General features: G+C 41.9%; 4 protein-coding genes across 7 annotated transcripts; 1 reads left to right on the forward strand and 3 right to left on the reverse strand.

Annotated features, from left to right (window-relative positions):
* Window positions 1-1,295: 1,295 nt before the first annotated feature.
* On the reverse strand, window positions 1,296-4,718 carry LOC6898466 (protein toll-like). The gene is made up of 2 exons (XM_033378977.1): window positions 3,684-4,718; window positions 1,296-3,589 (listed from the first exon to the last, which is right to left on the reverse strand). The coding sequence occupies exons 1-2, from the start codon at window positions 4,394-4,396 to the stop codon at window positions 1,303-1,305; spliced, it is 3,000 nt and encodes a 999-aa protein (XP_033234868.1). The 5' UTR covers window positions 4,397-4,718; the 3' UTR covers window positions 1,296-1,302.
* Window positions 4,719-4,819: 101 nt separating this feature from the next.
* On the reverse strand, window positions 4,820-6,448 carry cbc (crowded by cid). Of its 2 annotated transcripts, none has more exons than XM_001360916.3 (4): window positions 6,293-6,448; window positions 5,682-6,234; window positions 5,120-5,627; window positions 4,820-5,055 (listed from the first exon to the last, which is right to left on the reverse strand). In XM_001360916.3, exons 1-4 carry the CDS (start codon window positions 6,389-6,391, stop codon window positions 4,938-4,940), a joined length of 1,278 nt encoding a protein of 425 aa, XP_001360953.1. In that variant the 5' UTR covers window positions 6,392-6,448; the 3' UTR covers window positions 4,820-4,937. The 2 variants fall into 2 exon arrangements, with proteins under 2 accessions (XP_001360953.1, XP_033234869.1); XM_033378978.1 differs by having other exon boundaries at window positions 6,289-6,421.
* A 19-nt stretch (window positions 6,449-6,467) lies between these two features.
* cid (centromere identifier) lies at window positions 6,468-7,841 on the forward strand. Its single transcript, XM_033378979.1, has 2 exons — window positions 6,468-7,364; window positions 7,438-7,841. Exons 1-2 carry the CDS (start codon window positions 6,599-6,601, stop codon window positions 7,443-7,445), a joined length of 774 nt encoding a protein of 257 aa, XP_033234870.1. The 5' UTR covers window positions 6,468-6,598; the 3' UTR covers window positions 7,446-7,841.
* A 241-nt stretch (window positions 7,842-8,082) lies between these two features.
* Window positions 8,083-16,070, reverse strand: bbc (choline/ethanolaminephosphotransferase 1 bbc). Of its 3 annotated transcripts, none has more exons than XM_015184421.2 (6): window positions 15,427-16,070; window positions 12,964-13,204; window positions 12,746-12,904; window positions 9,856-9,987; window positions 8,858-9,016; window positions 8,083-8,799 (listed from the first exon to the last, which is right to left on the reverse strand). In XM_015184421.2, the coding sequence occupies exons 1-6, from the start codon at window positions 15,645-15,647 to the stop codon at window positions 8,458-8,460; spliced, it is 1,254 nt and encodes a 417-aa protein (XP_015039907.1). In that variant the 5' UTR covers window positions 15,648-16,070; the 3' UTR covers window positions 8,083-8,457. The 3 variants fall into 3 exon arrangements, with proteins under 3 accessions (XP_015039907.1, XP_001360955.3, XP_015039908.1); XM_001360918.4 differs by lacking the exon at window positions 9,856-9,987 and adding an exon at window positions 10,735-10,866; XM_015184422.2 differs by lacking the exon at window positions 9,856-9,987 and adding an exon at window positions 11,943-12,074.
* Between the last annotated feature and the right edge of the window lie 519 nt (window positions 16,071-16,589).

Raw genomic sequence — 16,589 nt, forward strand, 5'->3', positions numbered from 1 at the left:
AAACAAAAAAGGGTTTTAGCAAAATAGGTAAAAACAAAAAAAAAACGAAAAAGGATATTCGTTCCTATTGCTCCATTTTGATGTTCCGTTGAATAATTCTGGCTAACTAAAACCTTTAGTTTTGCCCACGGAATTTTAGGACATTGATAAATACGTTTTCTGCAAGATTGGCTAGTTTCTTAGTCCTTACTTTTATTGTATTGTATTACTGGTATTTAAAGACATGATGCGTGTATAGGCCTTTTTATACCCTATTTCGTTAATTTAATAAGAAGAATGTATGAAAACCAATATCCTTTTTCCTAGGGGCCTCAGAATGTTTCCCATGTTGCATCGAGCATGGAATGCCCAAAGCAAAAATCGCGTCGCTTCCGTTTCAAATCCGTTTCAGTTAACAAAACCGTTTCCGTTAACGTGCGATATATTTGAACTTGTGGAAAACGGCACCTAACCACATGAACAAATAAGATTAAGATAAGATTAAATAAGATTAAGCCCAAGATGCTTGAGCATCACCATTCATTTTTCAACTGTTTTTTTTTTTAATAAAATCTACTTTATTTGATTGTGTATTGGGTGGGTATAAGGGGTATTGGGTTTAAAATAACGACTAATAAATCGATTTTCAGCGAGACTTACCATCCATATATACAACACGTACGTAAAGGTTGATATTTTCCGCAGCTCCGCTCCTGATAGAACAGAACATAGTAATATGGCAAAAGTTGTTCTCGAGTAAAATAAGAGAAACACTAATGCGGAAAGAGCATCTCGCATTGCAGAGGAAGTCAAGATACCTCCACTGAAAGGCGACCTTTAAGCTGGTCTCCCGTTTTCCCAGCTGCAACGCGTGCAGGTGTTAATCGAGGGATTGATTTGCGAATAGAGTTCTTCTCTGGAAAGTCGTTCCACGACTTACGTCCTGCTTCACCATTATAAGGATTAGAACTTGTTCAAAATTCAAGCCACTATAGAAAGATGTCACAAAAGGATCCTACACAAAACACATAGTTTTCAAAGTTAAGACACATTTAAAACGGCAGAAATCTTTCAATGTTGTCTTGATATATCTCCAGGTATAGGCATTGTATATAAACAATCGTATGAAACGAACGAAAAACTCAATAAAAGGGCACTCATTTCTCACCGATATATTTTTTGGACATCGGTACAGTATATACAAATTATTACAAAAAAGTGACAAAAAAGCTATTTTTATATAAATCTTTTGGAGGAATATGGGAAGTTCTCAGTATTTAGTATAATATCAGATTTCAATGTAGAGGTTTAAAAAATGCAACATTAATCATTGCGATTTAACACAGAAAATTCTATTGCTTCTGGATCAGGCTGATGATCATGTCGCAAATTAACATGGGGCATTGAGTATACTAGCTTGTTCCAAAAATTGGGATCGTCTCGTTTGAGATACGTGTTCAGCACCATGTAGGTCCGCAACTCGCTGTCGAGATCATCAAAGTTCTCCACTTCGGGATAGAGGACCACAATGAGGCGCTTGCATCGATCCTGGGAGGTGGCATGCAGAGCGAGCCGGAACTCCAGTCGCCCCCACGTCGAGTTCAGGAAGTTGTTCGTCATCAGGATGATGATGCGCTTCGAATCCTTTACAGATTGACTGATGCACTCGGGAATGGACACGCCCACGAGCCAGTCGCGCAGATAGAAGCACAGTCGGAAGCAGTGGTCACCATTTTCCAGTCTATCCACGAACTCCTCAATGAGCTCCTCGTCCTTGTGGGTGAATGATAGAAACGCATCGAACTTCTTCTGTTTGTCGAATTCCCGTCGGGCGGCGAGATTTAAGCAAACATTGTGCTCGTAGAACCAGACTAGGAGAGGCTGTTTGATGTAAATCATCAAGTTTATAGTTAAAATCACTAGCATGAAAGATATGGTGAGGGTCACATAGTGCACGGTGCCGGAAGGGCATAAATCACTCTCATCTGTGAGGATCATTAGCTTTCCCGTGCCAACGCAGTAGATGTCTGTTACATTTTCGACATACCGCGAACGGCTCTTCACAAAGTGCAGAAAATCTTTCTCCTCGCAATTGCAAGTCCAAGGATTCCCAGAGAGTAATACCTTCAGCTGTGTGGAGGCTCTCCTCTTGTCGAAGAACATCCGCATCTGATGACTTAGCACCGAAATGCTATTGTTTCTTAAGTCGAGAGTTGTTATATTCTCAGGCAGTTGGTTGATTTCAGTAAGTCGATTGTTGGCCAGATATAAATGTCCTAACTTTGCATATCCGCGCAGGGAATTGGGGGGCAAGGCTTCGAGATAATTCCCTTCGAAATGAAGAGTCGATTGTCCAGATATTGGTGTAGGTAAAGGAGGTATTGCTTTGAGTCCTTTAAATCTGCAGTCGATAATCATTGAAGGCACTGTAGAATTATCTAGACAGCAGATGCAGGCCTCTGGACACGTTCCTGAAGAGAAGATATTACAACGATCCAGGGCGTCGGTATACTCCAGCGGTTCCTTTTGCCTCAGAAATGAAAGGAAGGACTTTGCCCTGCAGTCGCACTTCCAGGGATTTGCGGATAGTCGAATCTCCAATACGGCACTTTCCTCGCGTTCTCTAAAGAAATCGACGACCTGATCTTCGAGAGCCTCCAACTGGTTTTTTCGCAAATCCAAAAGTGTGATGTTCTTGGGAATCAAGTGAAATGGCAAGTCCGCTATTTTATTATCGAACAAATGCAGTTCTCTCAGGGAATCATGACCTAATGAGTGTGTAATGATCTCTACCTTATTTGTATCCAGCTGAAGTATGGCATTGTAAGGTATTGCATGCGCAAGTAGAGGATAATAGTTTATATGAGCACTCCTACAGTCGATCATAAAATAATCTGTGCTCCGGTTAAAGCAACAATGGCATCCATCAGGACAAGCTGCATTCAGATGATGAAGATACACCGAGTCCGCCCACCATTTTAAATTACTCCCTAAAGACCGACGGTAAATTTTGTGCAAAAAGTGCATAAAAATATTTTCATTGCAATTGACGATCCATTGGTTGCCACACTGCAGGAAATCACCAAGATTTGAGAGATATTTGATCACGTCTTTGTCCAGTGTTTGGATGTTATTGTACCTGATGTCCAAAATATTCAATTTACTTGGTAGCCGATCAACCCTAAGACTAGTCAATCTATTACTGGAAACAATTAAACTTTTTACGTCATTATATCCACTCAAAGTGTTGTTGGGCAGCTCTATTAGAGAATTTCCTCTCAGGTCCAGGGTCGTCGATCCTCCAGTAATCGGAATTGGTAATGGTGGGACATATGTAAGTCCACGTCTTGAACAATCTATATGTAAAGTCATATTTCCCCAATAAAATTGACACTCGCATTTAGCAGGGCACTTTATTCCGTTGATTCCGAGGGTAAATTTGCAATTCCGTCGGTTTAAGTTGCAAATTATTGCTGTTATATTCTCATGGGGTTCGTATTTATCAACTTGAATCAACTTTAACCTGGAATAGCCCTCGAAATATTTCATATCCACCTTTTGATTGACTTCCAGAACAACATTCAGCAAGCTCTTTTGTAGATTGTCAGATCTAAAACAGTAAATACCAAATCACTCGTAGATTAAGGGCCGCCAAATAAGGACTAGTAGAATCAAGTGGTGTTTTTTTAAAACCTTTTACGAACCTTAGGAAAGAGAGATCCTCTACATTGGTCCTGGTAAAATTTAATGTCTGTAAGTTTTTCAAATTGTTGAATACTCTTGAAGTGAGGTTTTTAAAATCTATACCATTAAATTTCAGAAATTTTAAATTGGTTTTTTCTGCTAAAATTGTCCTGTTCATCCAGAGTGAAGAATATTCGTATGGTCCCCAATAAAAAATTGCAATGCCTTCTAGATGATTCAGGCTCATGTGAATGTAGTCATTAATAAAATATGTAAACCTGTCGAAAACAATCGTTAGATACTTCGATCCATTTAAATAATGTAGATTGTTCTCATATATTTCAAAATATTGACTAAATAAATTGTATATCGACACTTTCTGTACACCGAGATCTCTGAGATAGTACACTCCAGGACGAAGTGTGGAGTTCTTAAAAACTCCCACACTTAACTTTTTTAGCATGACATTAGTGTCCTTAGAAATGGCGACGATATTACACTCTTTGCAGTCGGCTTTAATCCACTCGATTGTCAAGTGTCCATGGTCTAAATCCAGCGTGAAGTCGTTGGTGATGAAAGTGGATCGATCTTTGCGGCACGTTCTGTCACTGGAACTGTTATTGCATGCACCTTTACAGTATATTTCACAGTAATCCTCTCTGATGTTTTCCAACAACTTTTGAGCACTAAATGAATTTATTTGCAAGAGTATCAAAAATATATTCCACGACATTTTTGGATGCGAACGATGTCGAAGATTGATTCAAACTAAACAAGCAAGACGAATATTTGTTGGGTAAGATCCCATTGGTTTCCCAGACGGAAGAAAAAGAAAGAAAAAACATTAATTTTATCATACTCCCAAAAGTGCTGTTGTAAATCCACTGGAGTGTCATAAATATTTAAGAACTGAAAGGAAGAGATTCAGTTAATTATTTTGACATACAGTCTCTCGACGACTATTCTACTGTTTCCGACAAATAATCGGACTATTCCTGAGAGGATCGTGCACAATTTCTTAAAAACGGATATGGCAATGTTGAATTGACTTTTCATCCCGTATTCTCAGTGTGTGAACAGAAGATTGGCTGTGTAAATTCTTTTTGGTGCTGTGTTCTGGCTGTTATTCCTTCTATTTTTCTATTCCCTTACGGTATATTTTAAAATGAATTTTACTTATTATTGAATTCAAAGCCAATCACTAGTTGGCTCCATCGATCTAATTTTAATGTAGTGCTTAATAAACTCTAAATTAAATAAAAGTTAACCTAATGCTAGGTATGGTTGTCCATGAATTGCAGCTCCGACCACAGCAGCAGAGCGTTCGGCGGCAGGGGTCGTGGTTGCGGCGAGAGGAGCATAACGACTTGCCTTTCCATATCCACCTCGGTACTGTAAATTGCAGAAAGTAACTTTATCATAAATATCCCATTCGTGGTGTTTTCTATATACTTACACGCAACAGAAGCCTGCAATATTCGTGCCAATTACATCATCGTCCACGGACTCTGCAAAAGACAGGGCCAACACGTGATGGATCAGTGCCGGGGTTGGCGTTACAGCCACCACTTTTGTCTTGTTGTCCTCGGCCTTCATGCCGATGGGCATGCAGGAGTCTGGCAGCGGAGGGGCGCCAATTTTGTACAATCGCAGCTCCTGGAATTTCACCTCAAAGGAGAACGGATAGAATGGTGCACGAGCGTTGCCATAGAAGTATTCCTTGATACGCTGATCCCGGCACTCGTGCCTCAGCTCCTTGCTGCGCTCAACAACACCGCCACTCTTGGGCAACAGGACCACATGAACGCTTGAGGGCACATCCCGCAGCAGTTCGTTGTACAGTCGCTCCTGATCCAATACGAAAATAGCGCAAGCACCATAGGCCCTGGCTGCATGAAGCAGATGCGCATACCCATGGCCCTTGACCCAGCCGCAGGTGTTGACTATGATGCCGGAGCTCTTTGCTGAAAGGTGGCTTACAGAATGCTTACAGATCCACACGAATGTCATCTACTCACTGCGCTTGTTCCCGTTAAGTGACTGCAGCGTGACCTCGGCCATCTTGGAGACCACTGCGTTGTAGAGGACACTATTGCCGCTGGGCGACTTGTGTCCGAAGTGGTAGACGAGCGGGGCGGTCTTGGGAAAACCTTCCTCGACACTGGCTGGCCTTTCGATGAGTATGGTGGCCACATTGCCGGATATGGCGATTGCTCCCTGGCCCACATCTAGGTCCGCGTAGAGAGGCCGGCGCCCGACCCTGACTGCATAGTTCAGGAGAATCCGGCAGAGCGTGCTCTTGCCGACGTCCGTGGGTCCCACCACCATGGCCACCGGACCACGTCTATCCTTCTCCTCGGCCTCCGTGCGAAACTGTTCAAGTGCCGCGTGACAATTGACGTACTGGACCATCGGAGTCTCCTTGGATATGTAGCAAACGTCCATTTTGCCAGTGACATGAAGAACGCATCCTTGGTATGTGAAGATCGCCACCTTGGCCCCCATCCCAAACTCATATTTCTTTTTCTTAACCAACTCGGTGCCAAAGAGCTCCGCAAATCCATTGACTAGCTGTGATGGAAGCAGGAAGAGTTACTGGCATTCCATTGCTTGGCGTGCGCTTACCTACTGTAACCAATACTTTGGCGTCCTTCTGCTCTATTTCAAAACGCAGCTCGGAGTCTGCCTCCAGGCTGAAGTCCTGACCTCTGTTTTGATGATCCGACATTCCAAAAATTTTAATAAATAAAAAAACGATGCTCAGAAAAACAGCTGGGCGATCAGTGCTGGAAATGGCGTGAGGGCTATGTATTTTAATGTATTTGAAATACGGTCACACTTGCAAAAAAAAAAAGCGGGAACACTTTAAACGACGCGTATCGTTGCTAGAAAAATTATTGTGTACGCAAATTTACATCGAACTTTGACAGCTATTATGCGACCACCGACAAAAAAAAGCGGCGGTCAGCGTGGTGGAAATCCTCCAAAGGCAACACAGAGGGACTCGGACTCTGGGGATGACAGCCCCTCATTCCAATCGCCCGATGATGAAAATGCTACCGACTACGGCTTGGAATTTACCACAAGTAGTCTCAATCTCCAAAACTCTAACAGTCGACGCACCTCAACGGTGCGCAAGGACGTATCTGCTGCCCGTCGGACCCAACAGAATGAGGAGACGTCTGACGAAGAGAATCGGCCACCAGAACCAGCAGACCGTCGCGCCGGACAGAGGCAGGAGTCGTCCTCTCAGGAAGACAATCAAGCTCTAGAACTCAACACTTCAAATCGCAGTCTCCGTTCTTTAAATGCCCCACAGCCGCAGCGACCAAGAGCGAATCCACAGACACAACAGGCCCCTAGAGCTGCAGCGCACCGCCGGAAACAGAGCAGACCTACAGACAGAGTCAGCCGTGTCGCCCTGATGCAACAAGAGATTCAACGTCTGCAGGCGACGCCCAAATTGCTGATACCCCGCCTGCCGTTCTCTCGCCTGGTGCGTGAAATAATCGTGAATTTAACCGGCTCATCTTCGGACTTTAGGGTTACCCAGGGCTCCATGGAGGCCTTGCAGACGGCAGCGGAAATGTACGTTACCCAAAGACTCCAAGACGCCTATCTGCTCACTCTGCATCGTAGTCGAGTGACGCTGGAGGTGCGCGATATGGCGCTAATGGCATTCCTATGCAGCCATGGTCGCTTTAATTAATCACATGCTAAATATGCTAAGCTCTTTGTATTATAAAACAAATGTTATTTTATTCTATATTCGATTTAACTAATCACATGCTAAATATGCTAAGCTCTTGTATAAACAAATGAATGGTTCTTTTATTCTATTACTGTTAAGTGAATAAACATTTTTTGTTAAGCCTTAAATAGAAAGTCGGGTTTAATTTGTATTCTGCAAATAGTTTTATTCGTGTTTTCTTGTTTGCCTTTTGTAATGACTTGTCTTCCTTTTTGTTGTTGCGTCTTGTGCAACGTAGTCCATAATAGTTTCACTATAATGATGTGGCCATCAGGCGGGCACGCACGCCAACGCCAAGCAAAGATACAATAAGTTTTAGCTAGGATGCATTAGGAGTGATCGTGCTTAGTTGTTCGCTCTAATATTACGGATTACAGATTAGGATAGTTAATGCGCTTTTTGAAATGAGTCACCATTTAGAATGTTGCGGCACATTAGATACACTAATAGGGAGCTACTGGCTAGCTCGACTCGGAACAGATTCAGGCAGAAAGTACTCCCTCCTTTGCCAATCGGGTTGTTGGGCGCTTAAACGTAAATTGAGCTTTTGCCTTGCCGATAATTGTGTTGGTTTGGGCTCAGGTTCGTTCTTCCTATTTTTCTTTTTGGCATTCGTCTTTTACACAACAGTAAAAATACTGCCATCTAGAATCTAGACGTATTACAACTTACACAATTATAGAAAATATATATTTAGCCATATATAATTGATATAATTGTAAACTGTTTCTTAAAACTTAAGAGCAACATTTTTGCTTTGCCTTTTTGCTATCTCGTTCCTAATTCTTCGTTCCTGTTTGGTTTCTTTTTCTTTAAACACTGACTGTAAATTTTGTTGGGTTGCGTTTACACGGTTTGTATTACTTTCTCCTCGCCTCGTTTCCTACTCATTCTCCACATTCTCCTTACTTCTCCTCTATCAGCCAACTCTAACGACATAAAATTATAAAAGGAAACTAATTAATTTAATGGGAAACCGTTGTCCGTTGCGGCTTCGGTTGCAGCCCAGAGCAGAGCCCTTCTTCGACCAGGATTAAGGGCGCTTAATGAGGTTTGCTCTTGTACTTTCGATGCGAAGTGCCGCCATTTTTGTCGGCACTGCTGCCAAGGTTGCTTTGACTGCTGACCGAAGCGGTCGCCGGATGTGGTACACCAGCCTTTGGGTTATAGGGTATCCTGAACAGATTGATGCGCAGATGCTGGCAGATCTCTAGGCACACCTGCGAGCAGTAGCGCAGCAGGTCCTGTGTCCCCCAGATGAGCATGAACCAGAGCAGCCAGATCTCCGGCACAATGCAGTTAAAGTATTGATTGAGGAACAGCAGCGAGGGACCGAGTAGCGACCAGTCCAGATATTCCATCTCCGACTTTGTCATGTGTGCAATCTGCAAGAGAACATCAACCATGAAAGGAAATCCAATCTATTAAGTTTCCGCCACTTACCACCAGCTTGTTGGTTATTTTGGCTGCCACCATTCCAAAGGCCATTATGTACACAGATGCATGCTCGGTGAATAGGTTCTCCGGCGATTTCTGGGCAATAATCAGAGCTGGTAGCACCACCAGCGTAAGCGGTATGCTGGGGGAGAGTACACTGGTGCCCTAAAGCGTGGTACAAATTGGTTTCAATTAGTTTTCGATCATCGATTTGCTGCAATCTTGCAACTTGCGACGTTTGCCACACACGAGTCTCTTCATCACAGGACAGGTACAGTTGTGTACACAATTATTACGATTTGTGTGTAAAACGGCACATTTTGCAAATATCACAACAATTTTCAGTGCAAGGAAAGAGAACAAAAATTCTTTTGGCTTTTTTTGGAGTTTAGCATTTTCCCCTCCGCAGAAATAAAGGAATTACGATCATACAGCGGGAGGGGAAATTGCTCCTGTGGTGTTTTGATTGTTTAATACTTGTTTTATTTACATGGTCTAGCGCTAGTTGGCGGTTGTGTGGGTGGGTGGGTTGGTGGGCGGGATTTGTGGGTGTGTTTCAGAAGCGTGCGTTAGTATAGAAACCATTTTATACCAACGAAAGCAATAACGTTACATTCCAGGCCAAACCGACACCAGAAAGAGGCATAAAAACTACTTAAACTAAGTAAATCACAGACAAATAGTGGGCAACAAGTATCCGTTCAGATAAGATATGCCCAGACACATATTGCAAACTATTATCGTACTAGATTGATAGCAAACACAAGACACACACAAGATACTTAGACTAATTAAATATACTCAGATCTCCACTGTTCTACTGTGGTTCTACGGATACCGATCTGCAGTGCGTTCAACAACTACAAGCCGGGAACTTTGGCTGTCTTTCCCTTTCTGTAGTTGCGGAACACACCGGTCCAGTACTAGTGTTGACAGGCATGGCCATGGGCACGTGTCTCGGTGTCAATTTACTAGAGTAAAAAGCGTAAACATAAAATTCTTACAGCAACCGTTGATCCATTCTTGCCACAGCCCAGGGTCAAAATGCATTTTGCGCAGCGCACGGTCAAGAGCAAATCTATCCCACAGGCCAGATACAGTGGCAGAATACGCATTTCACAGTCGAAGCCCGGTAGCTGCCAATTTCAAAATGTATGGGATATATTTGTTTTTTTTTGTTTTTTGTTTTGCGTAATGATGATTGATTACGTGAGGAAGAGAAAAAGTGGCGCGCATTAGGTTTTGACTTTAAATTATGATAAAATAAACACCATTTTCCAGAAGTCTTTTGAGAATACAAATTGAATAAAAAAAAACTATATAAAAAATATCAAATAAAAAAAAATTTTAAGCTTTCTCCTAAGCTTTAGATCTCTATAAATACTGTACATCGAAATGAGCAATAAGTATACATTCATATTTCCTTGATCGGTGCAAAACATAGTGATAATCCTACAATACCTCAAAACTAAGAAATAACAGAAATAAAAAATACTAAAATTATGCATTTTGGAAACTATTTGTACCCAAGCCAACAGCATGCTAAATATGGCATCGCATCCAATGATAAAACCATGACATGTTAATCGATATGAGGAGAAAGAATAATGTTAGCTGTCGATCGGGGTAGCCCTCCACCGATCGGCCTGTAGTCCAAGCCCAAGTCAAAGGAAAATGCTGAATGGAAGGGTAAGGTTAGTAGAATTTAAACCAAACACAGGCCAATGTAGGAATTCGATTTAGATAGATGTCATTTTTGTTTTGTTATGGCTGTGAGAACTTTCCAGTTTAGTAGTAGTAGTATTTTTTTTCGGAGATAGTTTTAGGGATAGTTTAATTGTTCGTCTCCCTTTGTATGGAGAGGGAGAGGGTGCAATGCTTACAGCAACTGAGGAGCCGTTTTTGCCAATGCCGCCTTGAGTAAACATTTTTAGGAAATTGATTATATTCAAGGTATAACCGAATGTAATAAATACTAATATTGTGTAATTCCATGAAACGCCCACGATTGGTATCTAGTAAAGATGAAAGATTGCAAGAAAACATAATAAAGTTTAGAGGATTCGTCAACTGCATTCAAAGGATGAGTATAAAATTTGGAAAAAAATGTTGGTTAGGGGAAAAAAACGTTATCGCAGAGTGCTCACAGCCGCCAGTTGCACGTGACTGTGACTGTGACTGTGACTGGGACTGTGAATACCCTCCACCTGGCTTACAAACTACGCTTAAGGAGGATAAATATAGAAAATATAATTATATAGTTTAGATTGTAGATTTAGACCGGTGTTGTTGTTAAGGGTAGGAGTATATCCAAAACCAAGACAGAATATAGACGTAAAAGTATATAGAAGGACTATAAAGACAATATATGTATCAGAGCTGGACAGATGGACAGGGCAAACACATGTACATTAATTTTGTTTAAACAAACAAGGAAACAATAATAGTTCCGAGAGTTCAAGTGGTTGTAGTTTTGTGGTATTCAAGGCATGCTCACGTATAGATTTTCGAATATATATCACAATTTGGTATCATTAATTTGAAGCGCAAGGCAGGATTTGCAGCCGCATCGTCGATAAACCAAAGTACACAATAACAAAAAAAATAACAACAGCACAAAATTGGGTTGGGTAGGGTGGGGTAGGGTAGGCAAGCAATTTAAGGAAACAGAGATCGGGGTTTGGTTGGGGGGATTCAGAAAGGACCTCACGCCACGCACCTTCTTCCAGACTGGGCTGGGCCGCCTGCCAGCAGCTATATTGTATATATATATATATAGTATATAGAAAAAGGGCAACGGAACCCTTCGAGAGTGGGTTGGGTTCACAATCAGATCGAATAAATTCAGAGAAGCCAAAATAGTTTTTGTTGTGTTTGAATATGTGTGTGCAGTAGTGTTGGGCAACGTCGTTCTTTAAGGTCAAAATGAAATGAAATTTTAATTTGTATTGTACGAGAAAGGAACATAAAAGAACGATCACTAGTTACTTTTTTTTTTTTAGTTTTTTACCCAACACTAATGCGTATGTGCTTTTAGTATTAGTAGTAATAGTGTTCGTTTGTGTGTGTGTGTGTGTGTGTCAAGACTTACAGCAACTGTGGAGCCATTCTTGCCAACACCACCGGCTTTAATGACGGAAAATACATAAGTTAGGGAGAGCAGACCGCACACAATGGTCGTTATGGCCGGACCATACCAAAGCTGAATGTCGCCAATGCCGATCTGCATATGCATTTAGGTATGGTTATACATGTGTTATACGTGTGTGTTTGTGTATGTTGTTGTTTTGTTGGCGAATTGGAGTTTGGTTTTAGAGAGCGCGGAGGGCAGAGCACACGCATTATGTACATAGAAGTAAAAGTGGTTAGACGATTACAAATACTGGATATGGTTTGGTTGCTTATGTAACTGGGCGCCTAATAGCTCGAGATATAGTCATACATATGTATATACAATACGTATTGATGTGGAGAGAGTTGTGTTTGGTCCTGGCTCCAATCCCCAGACTTTATCTTCATGCCAGGCAAATGGTAAATGAAAAATAATAAATTAACAGATGCTAAACTTTCAATCAAATCAAAGCGCCAGCATCAACAACACAAAATCTGAACCATAACGCTCACAACTCGACTAGAACAGAACTTAATGCGGCATTAGTGGCAACGGAGCAGCAGCTTAAGCTCCGCTGCAGCGACAGCAACTTGAACTATAAACTCTATGCTAAATGGATAGAATATACATAGTCTTAACGATCTAAATATAAAAAGGAAACAAAAAAAGAAACTAAAAAGAAACGCAAAGAACTTCCGGAATGGAGAATGCTTTAAAACGCAATTGGAGTATCATTAAACGGGCTTTAAGCCCGTCCACGGCCTGTGCGTTCCCACGCCTACCTTGGTCAGCCAGAACTCAGGACCCAGTATCGCCGACACCAGATGAATGGCTATAATCGAGAACTGTGCCTCCGTCACGTCGATGCGTCCGAAGCGCATCGTTCCAGACACATATGTCTGCCAGTGGGCGCAGTAGAACAAGGCAATGGCACAGAAGCACTGAAAGAAAGCGAACAACGAGAATGTATCCTTTTTGGTTCTGGATCTACTCTACTCACCTGAAAGAAGAGCCAATTGGGGTAGTGCCCCAGTTGGCAGGAGATACAGGCCGAGAGCGCCACGAACACAGTCGATATCGAGTCACAGCCATGATCAAACAGCTCTCCCAGCGGCGATGATGTGTTCGTGCGACGCGCCTGTTTGCCGTCAATCGAGTCCAGGCTCTGGTAGACAAACAGTCCCAGGGCGCACAGCGCACAGGTCCAACGTGGTGGGGCTTCAACGCCATTTGGACTGTAGCTGTAACGGGAGATACAATTAATAGAATATTAGTTATGGACGAGTGATCTCTGGTCAGCTTCTAGAGTGCCCATAGAAGCGGGAGTACAACTAAAATAAGGTTTACCCAGGCCCCTCACCGACCGACCCGACCGGCCCGACCTATCCCCTGGTCGGTAAATTAAACACTGACGTCAGTCAGCATAAAGTCGCCTGATGGTCAAAGGTCTGTTCTCGAGCTAAACTTTATAATTATCAATCAGGTTGGAAATAGAATAAAATCACTTTTTCGCTGTTGCGGCTGTTGATGAGCGATAAGCAATCTCCCTACCCCTCCCCCCGGTCCACGGTATGTCCATCCAATCAGCTGATTTTGTGGTTCCGGCTCGACATTTTCGGTAGACAGCTTACTCATCAACGAGAGAGTGGGAAATTCTATTTTAAAGAGAGTCCCACTGACCCCAAGCTGGCTGAGAAGCATCACGGCTTGCTCCACTGATGTGTTAAAACAAATACAAATAGTACCAGCGAAACTAGAATATAAAATACATACATACAAAGAAGTGCAAATAGAACCGGCCTGTTCGCTGTCTGTTCGAGAGCTTTTGTGAATGAACATCCAGATATGTATATACATACTCGTTCGTTATATATATATGTATATATCTTTTCGGGTTAAAAATAACAGAGGCAAACACGTGAGGCGCAGCCATTAACGTGATTCATATGCAGTCTTTGGGGCTGGGAAAAGGTAGGTGGGCATTGTGTGTCTAATCAAAGTGGGTTACAGTTTATATAAAGTGCATTCAAACAGCACTTTTAAATCGCTAAAAATCTCCCATAAATCACCACTTAAAAGTGACTTTTGCCACTCAGTCTGTTAAATATAATATGGCCCTTTAATTAGCAATCAAATGTTATATTTTGCAGCCAATTAGGTTTGCTTTTTGTTCATCAAAGCATCGCAATACAAGGAAAGTATTAGCTTGGAGGTCAAGTTCCCAAGGGAATTGATTTTTTCTGTGAAAGTAGATGTACAGTTAGAAAATTCTCATATTTTGGCAACCAAAAATCAGCCAGAATCGTCCCATACTTCCCTAGAAATTAGTATGTGTATGTGTTGTACCTTCCCACCTATAAAAATCAATTAGAAATGCAAATGTTCATTCTAATTCAATCAGAGACGCAAAAAGAATTCCAATTGAATATGGGAAACAATTGGGGAAAATGGAAATGCTCTGCCCTCTGGGGTTAACTCAACCGAACTTTGGCCTCCCGCGGGTGGTTCCCGCTTCCCACTGGCAATTTATTTCGTGTTCCTCTGCTCAGGTGCTTTCAGTGCCTTCGTTCCTTTTGGTTCCTCTGTCGTTTGTGCGATCCGGCGATTAGTGTGCCTTTGTTTATTTGCTTATCGTTTGATGTCGCCTTTTTCTGTGACGGCCTCAGCCTCAGCCCCAAAGAAATGCGCCGACCCGACGACAAGTTGAGAAATTATTGTTGAGATTACTTTACTTATATATTTTGCTATATTTCGCGCAATTTGTACATGCATATATGTGTAATGGGGCGAAATGGCGAGACGCCTTTGCTATCTTATCTGTGGCATAGTTTATGCCCGACTACGTGTGTGTGGGGGGCTCTCCCTCTCTCTCCCTCTCTCTCTCTCTCTATCCGTCGCCACTTATAATGGTTATGGTACTCGTAGTTATGACACGAAATGATATGGTATCGCTTGGGACATTATGAAATGAGGAATGCATAAAGCTTGTAACCAATCTTGTGGTACACCAACTAATAATTTGATCGCAACTGTAGATCCTAGATGACAGGGCTGTCAAGTTTCCGAGAAAGATTGATGGCAGCAGCTGATGACCAGGCCCAAAGGATTAGAATAAGTGCAAGAATGCTAGTGCCAATGGAAAATTACTTAGGTGGGGAAGTGTGCCAAGAAAAAATCATTTGGTCTCTCTCTAAACGAAATTGAAATGAAAAGACGGCAGCAAGAATACACACACACACACACACGCACACACAAACAACATTCAAGAGCCAAGGCAAATGCAAGAACATGAAAAACTTGCAATTTTTGAGGGTCAACATGTCAGTGTTAGTGTGTGTATGTCTGTGTGTTGCAAAACGTGCACTCTCAACAAAACATACACATACATATGCACGTACATACATTTGTATGCATTTCATGCACGTACACCGGTAAAAACTGTTTGAATCTCGTAACGACTTACCAAATTAATATCAATGTTGTCACAATATTGAGGATGAGACCGACAATTGTAATTAGATTCGGTGCCAGCCAAAGTGGTGTTTGGCTAACCAGCCAGTTCCACCATGGCTGCAGCAAAGGATCCAGAAGGCTTGCGCTGAAACATGAGTATTTGTGTTCGCTGAGCTTTCGCAGCTGCTGGGCGCTGAGAATGTGACTTTCCTTGTAGACAAGCAGCGGCATTTTTACTTTCTATTGAGTGCGGCGGGTGGTGGAGTGTGTGGCTGAGCGTAAGGGTGGGATGATAACACTTCAGATTTCGTGAAACTTTCCGCAGGCGCTTTTCACTTTCCGCGCATTTGTATACGTGTATATGTCGTATGACTCGAAGCTAACTGTGGGCCTAGGGGTTTTCTTTTCAGCGCCTATTTTTTCACGTGTGTCAAACACAGCACAGAAACTTCTTATCACTTGAGCCCACCGAGACTCGTTTTGTGGCTATTTAGAAATACGTGCTCCTTGCGTGCACATACACGTATTATGTGCGTATTATGCACATTCACAATGTATTTAAATTAATTTAATTGGACGAGCACCCGCTACCCCACTTCCAGTGTCAACGCGGAATTTTGAAATACGGTCCTCAGAAATATAACAAAATATACCGTCTCGTTTTCAAAATATACCGTAAATATACCGATGAAAAACAAACTTAACCCACTTAAGCCCCCACTATTTAAGTATTTCAACTGCTTGAGGTAAATGGCGGAAAATATTAACGATTGTTAATTCTTCTTGTGGATCCATGCCATCTTTCCTCTGAACTTAAAAAGCACAGCGCTAACTTTCACCTGAACTGCGCTAAAATTATTCTCTTTTTATTATTTTCGGTGGAAAATTGAGATACCCCTTTGGCTTGTAATAGGTTAAACAAAGGTTTTAGCGAAATTGGTCAAACAAAAAAAGGTTTTTAGCGAAATAGGTCAAGACTAAAAAACGAAAGAGGATAGTCATATTGCTCAATTTAGAGATTCCGTTGAATAATTCGGACTAACAAAATCATTAGTTCTGCCCACATAATTTTAGCCCAGTTAATAAAGACATTTTCTCAGGTCGACATGTTCTTTATCTATTCATGAGTTTAATTAGATTCCTGTATATATATATATATGTATATCGATCCCT

The sequence above is a fragment of the Drosophila pseudoobscura genome, chromosome 3, assembly GCF_009870125.1.
Source record: "Drosophila pseudoobscura strain MV-25-SWS-2005 chromosome 3, UCI_Dpse_MV25, whole genome shotgun sequence".
Classification (NCBI taxonomy): domain Eukaryota; kingdom Metazoa; phylum Arthropoda; class Insecta; order Diptera; family Drosophilidae; genus Drosophila; species Drosophila pseudoobscura.

Coding starts and splice junctions, on each gene's coding strand:
- LOC6898466 (XM_033378977.1), bottom strand. CDS start 4,396: ATGTCGTGGAATATATTTTTGATACTCTTGCAAATAAATTCATTTAGT. Junction 3,590..3,683: donor GAGGATCTCTCTTTCCTAAG/GTTCGTAAAAGG, acceptor TTACTGTTTTAG/ATCTGACAATCTACAAAAGA.
- cbc (XM_001360916.3), bottom strand. CDS start 6,391: ATGTCGGATCATCAAAACAGAGGTCAGGACTTCAGCCTGGAGGCAGAC. Junction 6,235..6,292: donor ACGCCAAAGTATTGGTTACA/GTAGGTAAGCGC, acceptor CTTCCATCACAG/CTAGTCAATGGATTTGCGGA. Junction 5,056..5,119: donor ATTGCAGGCTTCTGTTGCGT/GTAAGTATATAG, acceptor TGCAATTTACAG/TACCGAGGTGGATATGGAAA.
- cid (XM_033378979.1), top strand. CDS start 6,599: ATGCGACCACCGACAAAAAAAAGCGGCGGTCAGCGTGGTGGAAATCCT.
- bbc (XM_015184421.2), bottom strand. CDS start 15,647: ATGCCGCTGCTTGTCTACAAGGAAAGTCACATTCTCAGCGCCCAGCAG. Junction 13,205..15,426: donor ACAACATTGATATTAATTTG/GTAAGTCGTTAC, acceptor CTCCCGTTACAG/CTACAGTCCAAATGGCGTTG. Junction 12,905..12,963: donor CCAATTGGCTCTTCTTTCAG/GTGAGTAGAGTA, acceptor GCTTTCTTTCAG/TGCTTCTGTGCCATTGCCTT.